Consider the following 22,046-nt stretch of genomic DNA (forward strand, 5'->3'; position numbering starts at 1 on the left):
ATCGAGTCACGACTGTATCATTAAGCACAAATGGACCCTCAGAGCTGAAAACTTGGAGTCAGATGTGTACAAAATAAAACTCGAAGCTCCTCTGACACTAAACTGAATGTTTTTTAAGCTATAACACTCAAATGAACTTGATTTCATCCTTGGGCTGACATGCCTGAACCAGAAAACGTACCAATATTTCTCGAGAATCAGACGGGAAGCAGATTAATTGAGCAGCTTTAGACTTTGTCACCTGATGACATGAAGGCGAGAGTGGGAGATATTCCCACCAGCAAGTTAACGGGAGGAAGATGTTTGGTTTGAAACTCCTCAAGTGCTGCAAAAAAAAGAAAAAAAAGACACGAAAAACCAGAGTTCAGTTTACTTTAAAAGATGTTCTGGTGTCAACTTTATTCAACATGTTTTTAAAGACTTTTGGCTTTACAAATAGACGTAGCAGTGACCTTATTTTTCAGCACCAAACACACAAAAATATCTGCTTTTACTTTGCAGTTTTTGTGGCAGAATTTTGCTTTAGCACAAACAGGACAGGATTATCTTTGTTGAAATTTCTGATTTTAAATGTATTAACTTTACTAAAATCCTTTTTAATTGATGAAATTAAAATGTCTTATTTCCCTTTGGATATATACATTTTTCTCTTTTAAGGCACGAGCACACACCAATTTGGAAAGGAATTGAAAGTGTGTGTGTTTCGCTGCTGATGCTGATGAAAGGTTTTCTGTTAGGATGAACCACACACTACGGGGCAGAGCAGAAACGCTCAGCTTATGATTGAGTTAAGAGGTGGAAATACGCCTAAGTCTGCTGTCAAAGCGTCAGTCTATTGCATTTTCTCGTAATACGCTCTCGTCTGTCTCTGTACATTTGTAACACGGCATCTCCTCGCTCCGGAACAGACGGACTGCTGGGAGTTGAGTGCTGCTTAGCCTCTTCCAGAGTAATCCTAACCATATGAAATATCTGTCAGTGGACGCACAGAGCCGTACCTCTCTGTCAGTGTAATCCTCCCTATATGAAATGTTTGTCCTGTGCTGGAGCGAAGCCATGCGGTGCACAATACTCGTACACACAGGGGCTGAGCTGCTAATCTGAGGTTAAGAACGTGGACTTTACTGTACTCTCACACAGCCATGTGTAAGAGTACATGTGGGGTTAAGTGAGGGCGTGCGATGTTTTCATGTTAAACATTTCAGTTTCTTTGTCTGTGTTTCTTTAGGAAAAGTAAGAAACTCCTGTCAGATCTTTGGAGCATCTCTGACAGGTCGACCCTCACCGAGTGGCTGCAGTCGAACTCCTGACGTCGCTGCAGCAGAACATACAGCTGAAGACATTAATGCGGTTTTCGGCAGAAAAACTGACTCCGAGAGGAACATACACTAAAATGTGTTGGAGGAGGTTGATGCTGCACTTTTAGCTGCTGTGTGAAAAGGATTTTAAACACTCAGGCTCTGGTTCTCACCATCATGTGTACTGTAACCCAGCTGTCATTAGTTAACAGCAACTGATCAAGATTTTACCGACCAGCACTGCATCGTGGCATCAGTGTGTTTGGTGATTAAATAAAGAAAGAAGTCACACTTGTGTCTGTTTGGCTTCAAAGAGTACTACACTCATGTAGGTTTGTGCTGCTATAACATTGTGGACAATAAGATGAAAATATATGCAAGTATGTTTTCTTGCATTCGCTCTTTGTCAGTATACAATAATCAGAAACAACATTACAACCACAGACAGATGAAGTGAATAACACTGATAATCTTGTAACAATGCAGTGTTCTACTGGGAAACTTTGGGTCTGTGAGGATGTTAGTTTGACACGTACCCCCCCACCTAAACGTTGTCCCAGACCGGGCACCATGGCGGCAGCACTTCCCAGCAGAACAGTGTGTCCCAACATACCGCAAAAACCTGCTCAGGATCGGCTTGAGGAACACGACCAAAAGCCCAAACACAGCTTTCAAACTCCCCAAATCCAATCTGGTTGAGCATCTGTGAGATGCGCTGGAGCAAACCTGAGCCATGGAGGCCTCATCCTGCAACCCACATGACCCAAAGGATCCATAGTGGTACCAGACCCTATCAGACCCCCCCCAGATGTTCGGTGTCAGTGCATCTTACAACAGGTCACAGTTGCTTTTGCCACCAAAGATGGACCTAAGCAACATTATGCAGGTGGTTTTAATGAGTGGCAGGTCAGTGTATGGTGCCTCCAAAACCAAGGATGTAATTTGAGCAGTTCGGTCAGAGATTCCGGTGGGTTATGATAGTACTGACTAATGTAGCCTTGGGCCTTGAAGCTAAAGCACAGATGAGAAGTGGGCTGCAGAGCTCTGGTAAGGTCGTCTCTTTATTACTCCACACCGACAGATTTTCTTTTCAAACTTTTTGTCTTCAGTTCCAGCCAATGCTGGCTTAAATTACATCACTTAATGCAGTTTGTCAGACTCTGCAGCTCCCCCTGGAGCCTCACAGGGCTTCATACAAGTCCATGCAGTGGTGCTAAGATCTTTAGACTTGGATATAAATTCAGTTCCCCAGATACAGGATTCTTTTTGTTGTGCAGGAAGCTTGAAGGAAACAGAACTTGACACCAGGAGTCATTCAACTTTTGAGTCACTCCCAGATTTGTCAGAGTTGAGAAGGCTTTTCCTTCATCATGTTTGCTTTATTTATTAATGTGTGCATTAATGTGTTCTGATCAGATGCCATTAATAATGCAGAAACATATCACAACATTTGCCACTGAGAAAATCTGCATTAGGCATCTCCACAGCTCTCTCACTCACTCTCACTCTCACACACAACCAACTCACGCTCCGCCTTTAATTCCGCCAACTCCAAGATCAGCGCGCATCACTGGAGAGAGAGAAAGATAGAGAGACCTAGTGGGAGAGAGCGCTTGTGTGCGAGAGAGAGTTAACCACTGTCAAAGCCGATTACAGCGCGTCGGCTCTGTGATTCTTTCACTGTCTGTCCACTTGAGGGTTCTCCCCTCTGCGCGCCACACGCCGCTCGCTTTCTGCTGCTTTTTACTTGTTTACTTATAGAAGCGCAGCATGGATTTATTCTAGTGCGTGTGGCACTCGGCTGGCTTCACTATGAGTTCCTCTGCAGGAGCGCTTCGGTCAGCGGGGCAACTTTTCCGCGCGCCCCGGCGCCGCTGAGCCGCGCGTCAGTCGGTGGGAAAGTTTACACGCAAACCCGCGGCGAACATGGGCTTGCGGTGAAAGTTCCGGTTGTCCCACTTTGCTCTCTCTTCAGAATCGTCGGGCAAAATGCAGAAGAGCGTCCGCTACAACGAGGGGCACGCGCTGTTTCTGTCGGCGGTCGCGCGTAAAGAGGGAACCAAGCGCGGCTACCTGTGCAAGAAGGCGGCGGAGAACAGCCGATGGCACGAGAAGTTCTTCGCCCTCTACCAGAATATACTGTTCTACTTCGAGAACGAGCAAAGCGCGCGACCTGCTGGGATTTACCTGTTGGAAGGATGCACCTGCGAGCGCGCACCAGCGCCCAAGATGTCCACGACTGGGAAGGAAGCGCTGGAGAAACAGGTGAGAGATGTGGTGAGAGGATCACTGAACCCAGCTGTGAAACAGACAAGTTCATGTGTTCAATCAGGTCTGACAAAAACTTTCCAGAATGTGCGCACATCCCTCTGACGTCACTGACATAAATTAGTGCACACACTGAATGTTTATTGACCAAAAAAAAATCAAGATTTCTACCAATTATTGCTCATTCATGACACTTTATATGGTTATAAATATATGATGGAACTGTTTCCTGACTCAAACTGACGACCAAACACAAGACAGTTGGCAAAAATACAGCATCAGAGTAAAGTCACTGCAGCAGCTCAGCCTCTCTGCTCTCCACAGTTTAAAAAAAAAAACCTGCAGTGTCTCCAGCTCCAAGTGCATCCTCCTGGAGCAGCCCATCCCCTATGGACGCTAGAATGACAGGAGCTTTTCCACAGCTCACTCTACCCAAGTACAAAACAAAAGAAATGAAATAAAACATCTGATACCTTTCAGCAGCCACACACACATTTCTGCTTCTTTCTTTCACTTTCTAATATTTTTTTTTTCACTTTATGTGACATTTGTTGGCTGCAGCCACAGACCTGGTCATAAATACTATAAGTTATAAACACCACCTCATCAAACAAGAAGCTGAAATTCCTTCATGGCTTATAATCAAATTCATTTGGAGTCAGACAGCGAGAGGCACTCGAGTCAATGCAGCAACAGGTTCTTGTTTTTAACCCCATGAATGCTGTAAAGTTGTTTTTACTCTATACTTGGATATTTGCTGTTTTTTTGACCCACCGCTGCATTAAATCACCTTTACAGCTGATGTAACGTTCATCTGCATGATTCCATGTTCAGTTGCATCATCAAATGGAAACATGTCTTTATTTCTTCATACATGCTGCAGTGTCTTTAGTGTCTATGGAAACCTCAGGGCTGCTGCTCTGTGGTTGGGTCAGAGCCACTCAATAACTTCAACCACACTGCTCAGAAACTGGGCTTTAAACTGCTCCTGTGGTTTAGTTTGAACCAGTTAAATCATCCAAACTCCTCTAGAGGTCAGTTTACCAGAGATGTGACTTAAACCTGTTGCTGTTTTATTCGAGGTTTGAATTAATAGAAATCCACATAAAGGCAGATTTAATCTGTGATCATTTCTGTTCTATTGGAGGCAAAACTGTAAATATTAGCAACATTATACAGTTTGTGTTTGACTCAAGTCTTTGTGATGCTAGAACAGGGTGACTGAGAACCTGACAAACAGAGAAGTTATAGTCGAATGTTTGCAAGAGTCCAGCGAGTCTGAGAAGAACTTGTGGTCAGTCTACCAGAAACTTTCTGCAACTCGACTGTAAGTTGATGCTGCAGCTTGTGTTTAGCTCCAGTAGGTTGAAAGAAATGAAGTGGCAATAAGTGCGACAGCAACAGCTAGCTGTAGTGTCTGAACAGATTTGACCTCTTGGATGAGAAGGATGAGAAGTCCAGTCGCAGTTAGCTGAAGTGATGATCAGCTATCACAAGTGCATCCAAGTTTTCAGACAGAATAGACATTAAGGAAAGTTACCTTCTTCTTATTGTGATTCATATGTGGAACTAATGTCCTGATCAGCGTTGCACTGAGTTGTCAGATGTCCAAACTGATAACATCGATAATCGTGCACACACAGAGTTTTTCTGCAACGACGTGGAAATAGCAGCGTGAACAATGCAGATCACGATAAAGGACATAAAATGATCTTTCCTCTGCCCTGATATGTGCTGGTGAGTTACCAGACATGAATTCTCACATTCAGCTCCCTGCGTGCTGCATGATGTCCAGGTTTGCTGACGAGGGATCAGCTGATTATCAGCCAGGATGATTGTTAGCTACGAGTTTTAGCATTTTTAAAGCGTATCTGTACTGAATAGAATAGTTCTTGGATGCTAAAAAGACAGCATCACAGCAGTGGAATATCGTTGGAGCATCGTTTTGTGGCAGCAATACACAAGTAAAAAAATAAAACAAGATAAAATAATGTGAAAGGAAGGATAAATAAAGTGTAAAATGTCAAAGCAGAGGAGGTATTTACAGGACACGCTACAGCATTTACAACATTGTAAGTGGCATGTGCAAATTTTAATCCAAACACATAAGAATAAAAAAGCTGCCCCAACTTGAGGAGCTCTGGGCCGCAGCGTCCTTCCGCCATCTTGTCCCAAAATACGGCTACCTTTGTTGAAAACCAATTGCAGATAAAATAAATCAATTAAAAAATGCACTACCTTTGCTCTGATGCAGCCGTCTCTGTCCAGTTACCTGCCAAGTATTAACCTGCTGTCGACGCTGCAGAACAAATGGTGATTTTTAATGAAACTCATGTAAAACATAAACAAACAAACAACATTTCAATGAAGTCTTGTATTGGAGTTTGTGTTATTCCAGATGTTGACACCAAGATTGTTATTTTTTCTACAAATATTTAATATTAGTCTTCCTGATTACCTATAGTTGGTATCAGCATTGACCCCGGAGATTAAAAAAAATGTTCTCAACCTGCACTGGATGGCTCATCGCGCTGCGGTTCAGCTGAATATTTCCTCGTTTTGACGTGACAGTCAGGTCTAGCTTATCTGTATTAAAAATATATAAAATATATGTGTTTAAAGCCCTCGTCCAGCTTGATTGGAAAAACTCTCAGCCGCAGATAAGTGACAGAGCAACAGGCCCCTTTGTGATCAGAATGTAGAACATAAAATAAACCTCTGTGGGATTAAACGATTCACGTTTATGCAACTTGTAACAACAGTCCAGCTGCGAAAGGGCTCAAAAGAGGCTTCATGAGTTTAAAACTGCGACGTGCAGGGACGTCTTTAGGGACTATCTGTTGTGACTGCGCTCTGAGACATCGCCACAGCATTGTTGCTCCAACAGTTAAGTAGCTCTTGTTGCTAGGAAACATTTGAATTACCATTTGCACATGCATTTCATTGAGAAAAAAAAAAAAAAATCAAATGCGCATGCTTTGGTCATGATGGTATCGTCGATCCTGCAGCTGTATCAGTGAGAGAATCGATCTTTGTTGTAGTGATGAAAGGTAGCCTCCTCGGCTCTGCTTCAGAAAAGGGGAGAATAATTTCTGTTTCACATCCCAGTTTTTCATCTGAGGCCTCAGGGACTGGGGATGTGTGTGCGCACACAGGCTTTGTGCCCGTGAGAACGTAGGGGTGGAGGGATACGCTGGAGAGCATTGACTTTTTTACAGTTTGAGAAAGTGTTAAGTAGAGTGGATGAGGAGAGATCACAAGTAGCAGCCATCACTCTCCACAGACTCCCACCTACTTATACAGTCTGTCTCTTTAACTGTACAGTGTGTGTGTAAAGAGAAGTCCTTCCACATGTATGCAGATAAAGTCACGGCTGTAAGAGGGACAGCGGATGGCACATAAAGCAAGAAGAGTGTGTTTTTTCTGATGGGGCTGTTAATTATGAACAAATCTTTCTGTTTTTAAGGGCAGCTTTACACGTAGTCCCAGCTGCTACCAGTCTCTGCTGGTGTTACAGAGCTCAGCAGTTGAGATGTCTTATTTTATCCCCCCCCTCTACATTCACACTGGCTGTCTCACTCTCTCTGCCCTTCTGTCTCACTCTCACACTACAGCTGTGATGTTTAATTAGGGGTTATTTTCAATCTGCCCTCAGCTGAAGCCTCGTGTGCTGCCGTAGAACCATTGCACACGAGAAGAGATAAACCAAATAACGGTGACATTTCGTCTGTGATGTTTGTGTGGTTTTTACTTGGTCGATCGAAGGGAGAGTTCGGTCCGATCCCGGGTTTTTATTCCTCGGTTTCGGTAGGACGAGGCGAGGGAAGGCCGGTTGTTCTTTCCCTTCGCCGTTTGTCTGTGCGGCAGAGTGAGTCTGCCAGCAACCTGCAGTGTCACACCCCCACAGTGAGCCACAGTGTAACCACACAAATAACACACAGCCGCTGCCTCCCTCTCGTTCTGTTGTACTCGCAGATAGACACAAACCCTTCAAACAATTTGGAGAGCTTTCACACCAGTCTGAATGGTTTCCACAGCGACTGTGGCGGACGAGCACCGCCGATGTGAACATGTGTGCGCACGCAAAAGGCCGGTGGATGTACCATCCTCCCCCTCTCTCTCTCTCCCATCATCGAGCATCTGGTTGGTCATTGATCCTGGAGAGAAGCGCAGTTCATTAGAGGCCGTGAACCACAACCAGACGACCGTTACATACAGTGCGGCCTGTTTCCAGGTCGTCACCCATATGTCAGATTTTTGCTGCGCAACTCAAACGCCTGCTGGTGCTTTTCTCGAACGAGCCAATTAAAGCCTTTTGTTGGGCTTTAGAGCATCATCCGATAGAGCCGGGATCCAGATAAGTAATGGAGGAACGGATGAAATCAATGCAGCTACAGAGAAAGCTGAGCGTCAAAGGGGTTTGTTCGGAGCAGATGTTCACATTATCACGGCATCGGATTCAAAAAAAGTTGAGACTGATTGACTCGACAACTTCCACGGCAACAATTAAACAGCAAATAATCGGCATTCTCATGTCAAGCTAGTGGACTGATGATGAAACTAAATTCAGTCCAAATAAGTGCTTCTGTAGTGAAAAACATAAATAGAATATATTTAATTATCGCAACATCAACAACTTTTTGTTTTTTCATTTTTAAAGCTACTTGAGAAAAATTCCCACTTGTTTTTTTATTATTATTATTTTTATTGGAAGCTGATTCTTTGACCTTCTTGCATTTACTTTTCTATACAATCTGACTGTGACATATTTCCAGCCACCCTTTCAGACAAACATTTCTTTTTGTGGTTTAAAATAATAATAATCATGACACCTGCACTTGTGAAAGTTATTCAGCGTCGAGGAATCATGTTTGGTTTTCTAAAAACTGTCATGTTTTCTAGAATAACGCCACATTTTCAAACTGTTTTGGTGACTTGTTGCCTGAAATATTGTATTTTCACACATATAGATGCTTCACTGTCAGCCAAAATAGAGCAAAAAGTTCTTTATTTTGGTTTTCCTCCAAGACACTGATGCCTATTACGCCCAAGCTTCATATCTTGGGTATTGTTAAAGAGGATGTCCTGACAGGCTGCTACCTCCATCTTTCATTAGAAGCTTCCTGAATGGCAGACATATCACAGGTTAATTGAACGCCGTCTAATTTAGCCGCTTTAGTTTCAATACAGTGTATTTCTGTGGAACGCAGATGGCGTCCTTTCGGCGCGCTGCTTCCTCGTTAGACTTGTTGCAGGAAAAGTTGGGGCGCCGCTTTAGAGCTGAAGTGTCAGTCTTAACTTCCTGAAGCGAGTGTGTATGTCCATAAGCGTGTGTGTATGTGTGCAATTAGTCCTCATTAGAAAGCTCCTCTGGCTCTAAACGGCTCTCTCAGAGTGTTGCGTCTTTGCTGCCGCTTGCGCTAATTGGAATCAATTCTTCCTGTATTCCCGGAGTCTGATCTGCTTTCCTCCGCAGGCTGCTTTTCACTTTCATTTTAAATTTTTTTTTTTGTCAAGTGTAACCTTCAAAGCCATTATGGACCTCATTAGCGTCATAATTTAAAGCCGGCATCTGCCTTTAAATTTGTCTCTTGTGTTTGAAATGATGCACTTATTAAAGCACGACTGACGACGAGGGTGGGTTTTACTTTCAAGTAGGCACTCATGGTTCAGCAGTGATCATGTTTCTGGTTCTCAGCGTCTTCTCCCTGTCCCATGGAAAATGTTGTCAAATGTGCAAGAATAACTGCTCCTTGTGAGAGTTAAATTAGAGGATTGACAGCGTGCTCAAGTCAGTCCGTCAGATATGAAGCTAGACCGAGGAGATAATTAGCTTAGCTTAGCATAAAGACTAGAAGCAGAGGGAAAAGTTAGCCTTGCTCTGGTTCAAGTATGAAAGAGGGTTCAGTAACTTTTCCTGTGCAAGCAACAGCTCGGTGCAGCGACTTTCCAGCGTCACGTCGTTATCATGAGGTTGCAAAGGAATATTTTGGAGAAGAACCACCCCAGCTGCTTTCCTCTGCTAAATGCTAGACCAGTGGTTCTCAACCATGGGACTGCGGCCCATCGTCGGGCCGCAAAAAACTTTCAATTCTGCACCTGTAGGCCGCGAGGGTCGCAGGACCCCCCAAAAGCCAGCTGCAATTAATTTAAATAATGGGAAAGTTTTTAAAAAGAAAAAATGGAGATGGAAGTGATGCCACTCCCTCCTCAAAGGCGGAATTTGTGTGCAAGTACAACCCTGACTTTATGAAGTTTGGTTTTGTGAATGGAGGTATCGAGGCAGAGCCGAGAGCCCAGCGTGGGTTAATGCTAGCTAACGAAACACTGAAGCCTTTAAAGCTATGATGGCATCTCGAAACCAAACAGCCAAAGCTAGTTGGGAAGCTGGTGGATTTTTTTCAGGAGAAAAGAAAATGGGCTACAGCTATCGTATAATTTATTTTAGAAGGTTTTAGTTTGTTAAGCTGTAAGTGGACTTGATTTAGTTATTGGAGTCAAATCAAACCAAGACTCGGATCAACTGAAATGAAAGTGTTCGTATTTAAATGGACCCCAGGCCGCTTTGTCCTGGAAAACTTGGGCCTCGGGGTCAAAAAGGTCCCTGTGCTAGACTGAACTAGTCAGCGCTGTAGCTCCACACATGATGCACAGACATGGTGTTTTTCTCATCAGTTAAGGTGAACGTCTGTATTCCCTATTATAATATTGAACTATTCCTCTTACACATAGATTCAAGCTTACAGCCACTGTGGACATTAAAAATATCCAACTGTACAGATAATTCCTTCCACAAAATAACATATTATTTTTCTACAAAATAAGAAATAAGTCGCACCATGCTGATCATTCTGGCTGAAACTGTTTGTACCCTGCTGCTGCAGGTTAGGCTGAGCAGCCATGAGATTCATACATAAAACAAGCATCCTCCGGGTACAGGATTTGTATTTCTGAAGCAATATCTCTCTGGTACGTCTCCTCCTGAGCTGGTGTGGGGCTGTTGGCGGGGACCCCCTGGGTGATGGAAGCTCTCGGGGCATCGAGCCTCTGCGCACTCCTTCATGGTGTTATTGTTATTGCTGGAGCCGCTTCCATCTATTTCACACCATCTCTGCTCCTGCTGTCACGAGCTACAGGTGCTGATGTGCAGCGGGGACAAAGAGACACACATCCCCGGAGCAGTCGGCGTATAAAATAAACTTTAGCATGAGCTAATACAATTGTCAGGCAGTTTCATATGTGTTGGTTGTTGTCTGTGTTCATGAGGGCTGGCTTTTACAGGATCAGGTTAGGCACACAGCAAAATCCCAAGAATATAGTAAAACAGATTGATGGTGTGCTTAGACACCTCTGCTGCTGCACTGTGGGAGTCGTAGAAGAAACTCTCCGCTTCAGTGTCTATTGCATTAAGGCGGCAGGATTTTTCAGATTTTCAGCTATAAAGCTCCGGTTGTGTAAGATGGGAGCAAACAGACCGCTGACGGCGATATGTCACGTGTACATGTACATCTGAAGAGTGCTTCTGACCTATGTAAAGTAGGAGGAACTGTAAAGTGTGGAGGAGGGGAGCGATCTGTTTAATCTCTCTGTTTCATCTGGGATAAACATCCAGGTAATCCCTGATCAGAGTGTTCTGAGGCAGGCATAACAGTTATTAGTATACTTATGTGCGAGGGGGGTTGGCGTCTGTGCAGCGGAGCGACAGCCGCATACTTCATTTGAGAAACTTCTTGGGAGGAAGCAAAACAGCATGGAGGGCAATGAAGAAGCAGCAGGATGTGGGATGTTGATTCAGTGATTGTAACATTAGCTGGTACATCATTAGCTGAATTCAGTGGTTGCATAAAGTAGTGCTGCTGCTGCTGCTGCAGTCGGATGAATGTCTGGTATCACTTCACAATGACAGGTCTGCAGGAAGTTAAAGAAGAATCTGTTTTTGGATTCTAAAGTGAAGCAAAACTTTCTGAAAGTACTACAAAAGTCCTACAACTAGATAGTTTGTCATTTTAGGAAACATGCATATTCACATTTTTGTCAGAACTTATAAGAGATTTTGTGTAATTGTTAAATATGGGACCGAATTCAAATACCAGCCTCGTTAAAGATCAGTAATTAACACAATATGTCATTTTTAGTTCATCTTTGAAGCTAAACTGTTTATGCATTGGACTATTTCAGACCAGCCTGTGTAATATTTTGGTAGAATAAACCTTTAAAACTACAGGAGGTTGGGTAATGTAGTTTTTTAGGTGGAATAAAAAGCAAAAGGAGTAAGTTGTGGTAATTATACTGTTCCATAAGTGGTGCTGTTGAGAGAAAAACAAAACAAGGGTCCAGAAACAGCAGCTTCCTCGACTGCAAAAATATAAATCCATACTGCTATTTAGCTGCCAGAAAAAAATAAATAATACACGGTGTGCCAAAAGCAGTATGCCAGTCACACCTGGACGTCCTGCTACTCCAAGTCAGACTTTAAAGTGTCCAAACCTGCATCCTTTCTGACCCACAATCCTCTGTGCAGTTACCACACATACTTTAACATGTGAGTATAAACAAGCTGAAGTTGTTACGGGTGCAGAACCAGATGGCCGCTCACTTCACACCACAGACTGTGATGGTCAAAGTTTAACGTGCGATATTATGACGAGGAATCCCAAATGTACGGGTCCGGTGTGTGAAACAGCAGCCGTTTGTAAGGGCAGCTGTGCTTAAAGGAAAAAGTATGTGCACCGGAGAGGAGTCGTATTGTTTCTGTTTCCTGGTCAGGGACTTCCAGGAGTCTTGTTGTCACGGTGAGGTTGCCAGGCGACCAGTAGTTGTCATGCTAAGCTAAGCTAACCATAGACATATATAGTAAAGGCTAGATGGCTCCTCTGCGCTGTCGGCCAATGGAATCGCACGGCCACGCTGGCGGCCATCTTGGTACAGTGTTGTAGTGGTGCATGGACTTTTTAAATAACCATAGCTCGCTCAATTTTCTACCGATTTTCAAACAGTTTGGTTTGTTAGAAACCTCAGAGGTGTAGCTATGACACTGCACTTATAGATAATTATGTTACACTCTCACAGCCAGCAACAATTTGTATTTTAATTATTTTGTATTTTATTTGTATTTTTTAAAATTTGAATTGTAATAACGTTTGTAAGAAACCAAACCGTTTGTAAATCCGTCAAGATTTCAACGAGATAAGAGTGTTTGTGCAGATCACTCAGCTTCCTTCACGTACCACAGGTTCCGCCAGAGAGCTGCCCCGTGGCAAGATGGCCGCCGGTGATCCCGTTCGAAACGCCGCCTTCAGACATCTAGCCTTTATTATACATATCTATGAAGCTAACCAGCTGCCTGCTTCAACTTTATTTTTTACCAAAACTAACTGCATAAAAGGGAATAAACGCTTTCCCTAAAACTGTTCCTTTAACCTTCAGACAGCTTTTGAAAACACTTTCCAGTATTAAAATGACACTTTGCGGATTTAGAAGTTTTATTTGTGCTACTGTTGCTTGGCTAAACACAATGACTCGGTTGCCTGGCGACCATCAGAGGCTCCAGGTCAACTTCGTAAAACCAAAAATGGCCTTTTTTTTTTTGCATGTTGCCTTTTTTTTTGGTAACAAACAAACAATATAAAACTTGTTAATTAGTAAGATTCAGGGGTACTATAAGGTGGATTTAGCTAGTTTTGGACAGAACCAAGCTCTTTCTTTTCCCCTTCTTTAGGCTAAACTCGCTGTGCATTTGACAAACAACTATGATCTAATTTTGGCAGGAAAGCAAGTCAGCCTATTTCCTAGAATGACCGACTATTCCTTTGAGCCAGAAGATGGTTTTGACTCTCTACTACATTATTTATTATGGTAAATATAATGGATCCCACCTGGTATTAAAAATTAATTCAGAATTTAAGATGTTGTCATGTTTATATATATATATATGAATAAGTGTGTAGGCTTCAACGTACTGGGCGGCAAAATTTCTATCACTGGGTGCCAGTTTTTCATGACAATAGCGGTTTGTTTGTTTCCTCTTGTCCTTGGAGCATTTTGCGAAGCTACATTCAGCACAAAAAAAAAAAGACGACGTTATTGGCTCTGTGGGAGCGCGACAGGAGCTGAGAAATGAGAGGAACATAAAGAGGAGAGAGGCAGATTGTGAGTCTGATCCAGAAGATTGGTGGGTGGAAAACGTGAACACACACACACACACACACACACACACACACACACACACCCCTCCCTCCTATTTATTGCTCTGAAACTTTGCCTTTTTATTGTCTCAGCAAATGATTTATCCCCTATTATGAGCATTTATGTATTTTATGGCAAATTATGTAAAAGCTCTGCACATGTTTTTGTGAATATTGTGGAAAAACACTCACAGTATTACCAGTAACAGTGTGGGAATATTATTCGTTGTTAATTAGCCTTTTTGGGGTTTTACGCCTCCTTTTTTTTTTTCTCAAAGTAATCCAGTCTCCTCTTATGTATTGCAGCTTCCTCAGCAGAACATTTTTATTCCATGTGTTTGGTCTTTCCAAACCTGAATAATTGATATTTGCTGTGAATGTGGAGCCAATAATCTCTTGCTGTTACGTTTGAGGCATTGTGTTCCCCCATGAGAACTCCCAGCAACAGGTGGTTTGAGATTATCTCTGTTTGGATAATCACTCTCCATTAAGACGTTACGCTTCTTCTGTCGTTCATTTTCCTGTTTTCTTTTAGTCTTTTAAGGCGAGTAGCTCGAACCAGCTTTACAGAACAACTCACACACGCACGCAAGACATCCAATTTATGGAATATATCAGTTTTTTTTCTGTGTAGTCTCACGTACACAAGGCTGCTCTCTGTTGTATTTCTCTGTAGTGGTAATTATCACCCTGCGGGACTCGGGATCACTGAGCAGTCCCTGCCTTGTCGCAGCAGCGCAAAGGTGGAGGCGCATCGTACATTGTGTTAAAACTGCTTGTTAATGATTTTGCTTTTCTTCCTTATAAGCAACACATATTAAACAAAGAAATAAGATACGACTGCAAACAAACTGACTAACACTTGCAGTATTTTTTTTATTTAATGGTTGCAGCCTCTTTATGAAACGCTTCCTTTTATGCAGGTCAAGTTCAAACAAAGCCAGCTGTGGTGGTTCGGCTTTGATATCCTCTTGAAACACACAACCCCAAACCCCGCACCATATGTGGAGGTTGTGTGCTGATAATCTGGTGCCATCGACCTGGATGCTGCTTCCACTAACACAGATTGTGCATTAAAAGTTACTGAGCACATCTATTTGTGATTAGTTGTAGTAGAAACCAAGCATGGCGTGACTTTAACGTAGTCAGGGATATTTTAGAAATTCAGATGTTTAGCATGGGGTGAAATATCCGTTGGTGTTTGTGATCATACTCTCCTGCTTTTATTTAAATAACCATGTCAGTTCCTTTTGCAAAATTTAGCCTACAGCTCACTACTTGCTTGTTAGAAGTTTTAGAAGTCAGACAGTTTTTTCCACTATTTTATGGAGCTTTTGGTTTCAGTTCGTTAAAGTATGCAGTATATCCCGTCGGCATCCAGTCATATATCAGTAAGTAAAGTGGACTTAAGGATTTCTTTGTAGCACAACAAATGGTATAAAGTTGTTAGCTGTACCTTGACATGTTTCGGCCTCTTATCTGTCAGAAGCGTCATCTGACGTGTGTGACGTGTCTTTATCAGCTGTTGTTCCTGGGTGTGGCCGATTTGACAGATCCAGTGGGCGTGTCAGTTTGGTCACACCTGCCGCCATGTGGTGGCCTCCCAGGTGTGAGATAGAAGGAACGCTCCATCATCTCCGTTGATTGTATGTGAGCCTCGCTTCCTGATTTCGATCCAGCGCCTGTACCTGTGCTCCTCAGTCCCTATGATCTTCGTGTCTTCCCAATTCATCACGTGATTCTCCTGTTTGCAGTGATCTGAGATGGCAGATTTTAAGTTAAGCGACAGATAAGACGCCGAAACATGTCAAGGTACAGCTAACAACTCTAAACCATTTGTCATATTACAAAGAAATCCTAGAAGTCTATGTGCACATTGAAGACAAAATGAACATCTTTGCTATAAAATAAATCAAGTGTTCTGATACTGTAAAAAATACAAGAAATCTGTTATCTGTGGCAGTCGCAGTCTGTACAGTGCAATCACTGCGTTCGTCTGCATGAGATGATTGGATGGGTTACCTGCCCGTCTACCTGCATGTACTCTATCTGTGCACTCACTACAGTCTTCCATGAGGCTAAGCTGACATATTTCTAGACCTCGTGAGCAGCCACATATTACAGTTCCACTTACAGTTCCATGATCACGCCCCTTCGTATTTGTGTGTCTTTGTGGTCTCCATGTTCCCCTAGCATCATCCTCGTATCATACATGTTTCATACGTGTATCTGTTTGTCTCTGCATCCCAGTCTAGTCGTGAGTGAGTGTTGTTGGATGGTATTAATCTATGTTAGTCTAAACTAGATATTTTGCAAATGTGATGAAGCCTATTTGTGTGTTTTTAGGTCTTTTTAATGCCGTCCTCTCCCGTCACCAAAGCTCTGTATCATAGATTAGTCCTCCAGCTGTACTTACCGAACCCTAGCGCCATAAAATGACATTTCTATACAACTGCACTGCTTTACGAATTATGTTTTGAGGAAAACACATGTTCTATCTGGTTATATTTCTTTGTCACGTACCACAAGTATGTTTCAAATCCACATGTCTTTGTTATGTACTTTACTGCTTTTCAGCCTGCCAATCATACATTATACCATTCCTATATATATATATGGTGAGACTCATCACCCTGGTAACCCAGACAATATAGAAGAGGCCTCAAATGTGTAGTGACAGAGTTGTAATGATATTTTTCTGAACCCTAAGCAAGTAATTTTGATGCCAAAGCTTAAGTAAGCTCCTGACATGTAGTTAGCCTAAAGTCCTAACAGGAGTAAAAACTGAAAGTAAACAATTCATGCTCTCTGCATTCACCAAGAGTGTTTGTGACGTACGTTTCCTCATCCGCCCACGTCTGTGAAGCTCCACGCAGACCCCTTTGCAGACTTGGACATAGCACAGGGTATAGCAGCTGGTTCCAGATTATGCTGTAGCACCATGTTGATGTGATTATACATGAGGTGTGCTGAGCCCAGTGGATAGACGTAGTACAGGATGTCCAGAGACATTAGGACCTCTCAGTGTGGAAAACATTTACAAATCAAAGCACCTCCAAAGTCCAGTAGTGGCTACTTGGTTTAAAACTCTTTCAGTGATAAATCTCTTGAATCCTCATACTGATCATTTTGTTTTAGCAGCAGTTATTTTTCATGCACATGTGCAGTAGATGCACTCGGCAGTCCATGCAGTCATAAATTTTGGACCCCTCATAGGGGTCCTTACGAATGTGGTTAACGTCATGCTTGCTTTGCAAATATTTACACGGAAAGTGTGAATTGGTCTCAATCGGTCTTCTTGGAGATGTTACTGATTTATGCATCTATCCTCCCCTCTTGCCTCCTCATGTGTATCCTGTGGCTCTTTCAAACTGGAAAACTTTCCGATGATATCACATTTGAGAAAATATAGTCGTGACTCAATAATCTGACGCTTAACAATCCTAAACTTTGCTATCTGACAGGTTTTTAGGAAAAAACGAACAGAAATGACCAACAAAAAATGTAAACGTGTATTTAAGTAGCTAAAACAAGCTTATATGCTAAGTGCTCAATGCTTCTTTATTGTTATTTAACCAGCCTTTACCATGAACATAGACTGTAGAGTTTAGCCCCTGGTGGGGATCAAACCGTTCAGCATTCACGCTTCTTTCTACCAACTGAAATAAATAACATCAAAGCAGCAGAATTCAAGTTGCTACGAGTCAAGAGAAAGAAAAAAAAACAAAACAAGGTCCATCTGTAGTACTGTACAACACATCCAGTGCAGAAACCAAAGCAGACGGCGGCGTTGCATCATTAGTGGCTATTCCAGTCCCTAATCATCAGTGGATCCCAACAGTGATTCTGTCATCTCTGCTTTTAAATATTCATGACGGATGAGTATTTCTGGATCCCCCAGCCATCTTTTGCCCAGTGAATCTATTACCACCCGGTCCAGTTTCATCCTCAAGTCTTTAATCTTTAATAAAGAGGAAGAAAAAAAAAAGTATTTCATCACAGCGCCACAATGAACCTGAGGATGTGTGTATGTGTGTGTGTGTGGGGTAGGTTTTAATTTCCTGACATTAAGTCTCAGTTGGACAATGAAAAGTAGCCGTTTTCTGTTCTGAGTGCTTCTTACCTCTTTTCTCACAGCGGGTAGTTTTTAACTGACTGATGAGAAACTGCCTCTGAATAATAAAATTCGCTGCCCTTCCATTGTTCCTGCTCGATTGTGGTACAACACGCTCCTTTGTGTCTCGCTGTCACGGTGCCATTTTCTGTAACAGCTCTTTTGTAGATTCGGAGAGAAAAAAGTTTCAGGTGAGTGACAAATAGGTTGTTAGTGACACCGAGAGTGAAAGAGCCGAAAAGAGTCTCCCGTCTCCTCGCTTCTTTTGCTTTTCCTCACTGTCTTTATTTGTCTAAATGAAATTTCTTACAGTACAGTGAAGGCCCCGAGGGATGGAGGAGGGTAGGCGATTTGAGGGAGTAGCCCTGGACGGTGCTGCAGAGTCGGGCGGCTGCATGTTTACAGCTCCGAGAGAGTCGGAGTGGCATTCGGGAGATGTGAGGAGCTCTCACTGTGTTTACAGCCTCCAAGTGGAACAACCAAGTCCTCCACCACGCATGAAAATTCCTCTTCAGTTAATGAGCGCACAATGCAGCGGTACAGTGTAATCCATTGGTATTCGCTGGGAGTCCGGCGCGATGCTGAATGTTCTGTAGATAACATTAAAGTTTAATGAGCGCCTCGGGGCGATTGGATCACTATCGCCGAAAAGATTAGGCGTAATGGTGGAGTGTAAATGTACAGGCAAGAAGATATAGCAAAGCAGTTATAACACACACCTTTAAGCAGCTGGGAAGACTGGTTTCACAGTCAAAGTGCAAAAAAATATTACGTAATGTGTTCTCGACAGGGATCATTGTATGCACAATAAACATCACTGGATAATCTGATTTAAGAATCAATGCAGCTGTAAAGGTACCCCATCAAGTTTTCTTGTAACCAGAGGAAGTTTACGTCCCACCGTTCTCACCAAACCTCAATGTGAATCCTTGAATCCTAACAAGTGCACTCATTGCATTTCCTTCTTTACAAACACGATGCTTTTGAATAATTTGTGCAGCGACTTGCACATTGTTTACAACTCTGTTTAATGGCTTGCAGTCCTCATCGCTGCCTTTGCAAGCGCACGGCAGCCACGCGGCTTCTCCCAACCATCCATCCAGTCGTGCTTCCACGTTTGCATGAACGATCAAGTAAAATGAGGACGCGCTTGTGAAAACAGTCGCTCTGTGGAGCTACTAGTGGTCCAGAGCTCCACTTTATTTTATAGACGTGATCACTTTTGATATTTAAGCACGTTTTGCTCATTATTTGTTTATTCAAGTTTTTAACTCCTGCTGGTGTTTTCACTTTGTGGCGTTGTGCTAGAGAATGTGTTCACTCTCATTATTATCCCTGCATCTATAGGTGTTTGTGTGCATTAAAGCAGTAAGCAGCAGACACATTTTCACCTGAAACGCATGCATGGTAAAAAAAAATGCAGCCCTTTTACTCTAAAATGTGCACATAACACAGCCTGAGATTATCCATCAGATTATCCATTTTCACTTTCTAAGCGAGGGCTAGAAATTGCAGGATGGATAAATAAAAGCATTAAATGAATAGAGGCAGCACTGAAAAGCAGAAAATGGAAGTGCAAAACACAGCGGAAGCGTCAGATATTGCGTTGCCATGGAAATGTTATCTTGTTAGGTAGTGACACAATTTAGAGACGTGTACTCGGTTAAGAAATATTATGTAACAGCTCCCTCTTCTCTCTCTCTGTGTTCCTCTCCATCCCTCTCCCTGTCAAAGACTGTTAGAGCACAGATTATTGTTGATATAACAAAATACAGCCAGGCAGTGAATCGAAATGACAGATACATAAAAAGCAAGGAGAGGAGGATGGAGATGGAGGAGGGTCTCTCAGAGTGTGTGTGTGTGTGTGGGTTCCAATAACCTGTCCTCAGTCCTCAGCCCATCCCCACTGCAGGGGCTGAAGCCCATCCATCCTCCTGCAGGGCAAACGTCTCTCCTCTGGACTCTGTTTGGTTCACTGAGTCCTTACTGAGGGAGACACAAAGAGATGAAAGTATGAAGGGATGTGGAGGAGGAGGACGAAGAGGAGGAGGAGGAGGAGTGGGTTTTGACAACAAGAGAAGTGAGGATGCTGGTTGAGCGGGGCAGAGGAGGTGGAGTGGGATGATAGGTGAAGTGCAAAGAGAGAGGGAGGAGGAAATAGGTGGTTGGATGAAGAGAAGAGAAGAGGAGGAAGAGAGAGAAAGCCCATGCAGAGCTCAGTCTCCTCTGTTTTCCTTGACTAAGAATAGCAGCTCTTCTGGTAACCCAGTGCCCCGGGACACGACCATTTGAATAAAAGCCTCTATCACTTCACATAATGGCGAGTGTGTGTGTGTGTGTGTGTGTGTGCGCGCTCCGCCGTAGGTGTGTGTCTCTGCACTCGCATGTGTCTGCATGTATCTGCGAGCGAGTGCGGGGAAGTGTTTTAAAGGCAGATACGCAGGGAAATTCATCAGAATAATAGGAAGGACAGACGGAAAACGGGAGAGGGGGAAGGCAGGGACGGAGAGCGGGGCTAATTGATGGTGATGATAATAGGCTGCTGGAGAAGGGAGCCACAGACGAGACTTGATGTTTCACTTTAGTGGGCAAATAACTCTGTCATGTGTGTGTCGAGCCACCCGCCCTGCTTCTCTGTGCAATCTGCCCACTTCTTCTATCAAACTTTTTATGGGTTGAATCTGGGCAAGAAAAGAGCATCAAATGTAACTGAACAAACAAAAGTCACCTCTGGTTTAGCTGTGGCCACGGTCTTGTAGAAACATCTCCCGCTGAGTTGTGTCTTTTGAAGATGTGTTTGGATGTTAAACAGTTTTCTCTCTCTCTCTCTCTCCTCAGCACTACTTCCTCATCGTGTTCGGTCACGATGGACAGAAGCCTCTGGAACTACGAACAGAGGAGGAGTACGAGTGTGATGAATGGGTGGAGGCCATCCAGCAGGCCAGGTACACACAGAACATTACATAAAGGGTATTTCCATTGGGAATAATAGTACGCAGTCAGCCACATAATGTGGGCATCCCTTTTATCCTTTGCATGGAAAGAAAAAAAAAAAAATACTGTAACACATCCAACTGCAGGACCGCCGTTGGATTTTATGTGACAGAACATTAACGATGGAGTGCATTAACCTGAAAGACCGTGGTGGTGGTTTTGCATGTTGTAGGCCATTAAATATGAATTATGTATAATTTACTGCAGAGCTGGATCTCCGTGATGCTCTCTGCACATTCTTAACTTTCATCTCATGTCAGTGCTGACTGGAAATCAACTTGTATCCACATGCTTCATGGAATTAAAACCAAATACTGTCCAGTGGTAAAACATGAAAACAAGTCAAAGCGTCTCATTCTTCTGGTGTTATTATGTCATGCATTTGCAGCAGAGACTCTGGAAAGCCCTTGTTGTTCACAGAGGCTATGACACCTTTTGAAGTTTTGAGGATAAGTTGTTGGGAAGTATTGCATTTACAAGCCCAGTTATGAGGCTCAGTATCTTGAAACTTAAAAAAAAAACAAACATGTATGGCTCTATGAGGGCTTCGCCTCTATCTCCACCCACCTGGCTCAAGCACACCAGCTCTCCTACAATTTTGCTGAAACCCAGTAGAACTGCTCCACCTTATACAATGGCGAGCTGTAATAGTGGAGTAATTCAGCCATACGTGTTTTTGAATTTTAGCACCGTTGCCTCGCAGCTAGAAGGTCGCCAGTTCGTGTCCCGGTGAGGACACCCGGTATCTTTCTGTTTACATGTTCTCCCCGTGCAGCGTGGGTTCTCTCCGGGTTCTCCGGCTTCCTTCCACAGTTCAAAAACACCCATCCATCCATCATCTATACACCGCTTAATCCTCACTAGGATCATGGGGGGCTGGAGTTTATCCCCGCTGACTCAGGGTGAAGGCAGGTTCACCTGGACAGGTAACCAGTCAATCAAGGGTTTTAGACCTTGTGGGAGGAAGCCAGAGAACCCGGAGAGAACCCACGCTGCACGGGGAGAACATGGAGACTCCACGCAGAAAGAACCAGCGACCTTCTTGCAACGATGCTAACCAGCGCGCCACCTTGCAGCCCCCAGTCCGAACACATGTTGAGGTTAATTGGTGATTGTAAATTGTCCGTAGGTGTGAATGTGAGTGTGCTTGGTTGTCTGTCTCTAAGTGTAGCCCTGTGATAGACTGGT

The 22,046-nt window shown here is 43.3% G+C and overlaps 2 protein-coding genes across 4 annotated transcripts in view; both read left to right on the plus strand.

Moving 5' to 3' along the window:
• msh3 (mutS homolog 3 (E. coli)) overlaps nt 1–1,593 on the plus strand; it is a 57,823-nt gene extending 56,230 nt beyond the window's left edge. The window contains exon 22 of the mRNA XM_008281584.1: nt 1,229–1,593. Coding sequence (XP_008279806.1) covers nt 1,229–1,310 — 82 coding nt within the window. The 3' untranslated portion in view covers nt 1,311–1,593. The remainder of the gene's footprint in view (nt 1–1,228) is intronic.
• Nucleotides 1,594–3,287: 1,694 nt separating this feature from the next.
• rasgrf2b (Ras protein-specific guanine nucleotide-releasing factor 2b) overlaps nt 3,288–22,046 on the plus strand; it is a 54,926-nt gene continuing 36,167 nt past the window's right edge. For all 3 annotated transcript variants that reach the window (XM_008281580.1, XM_008281582.1, XM_008281581.1), the window contains exons 1-2: nt 3,288–3,563; nt 20,703–20,809. In XM_008281580.1, the coding sequence (XP_008279802.1) occupies nt 3,288–3,563; nt 20,703–20,809 (383 nt within the window). The remainder of the gene's footprint in view (nt 3,564–20,702; nt 20,810–22,046) is intronic.

The sequence above is a fragment of the Stegastes partitus genome, unplaced genomic scaffold (assembly GCF_000690725.1).
Source record: "Stegastes partitus isolate 25-593 unplaced genomic scaffold, Stegastes_partitus-1.0.2 Scaffold237, whole genome shotgun sequence".
Classification (NCBI taxonomy): Eukaryota; Metazoa; Chordata; class Actinopteri; family Pomacentridae; genus Stegastes; species Stegastes partitus.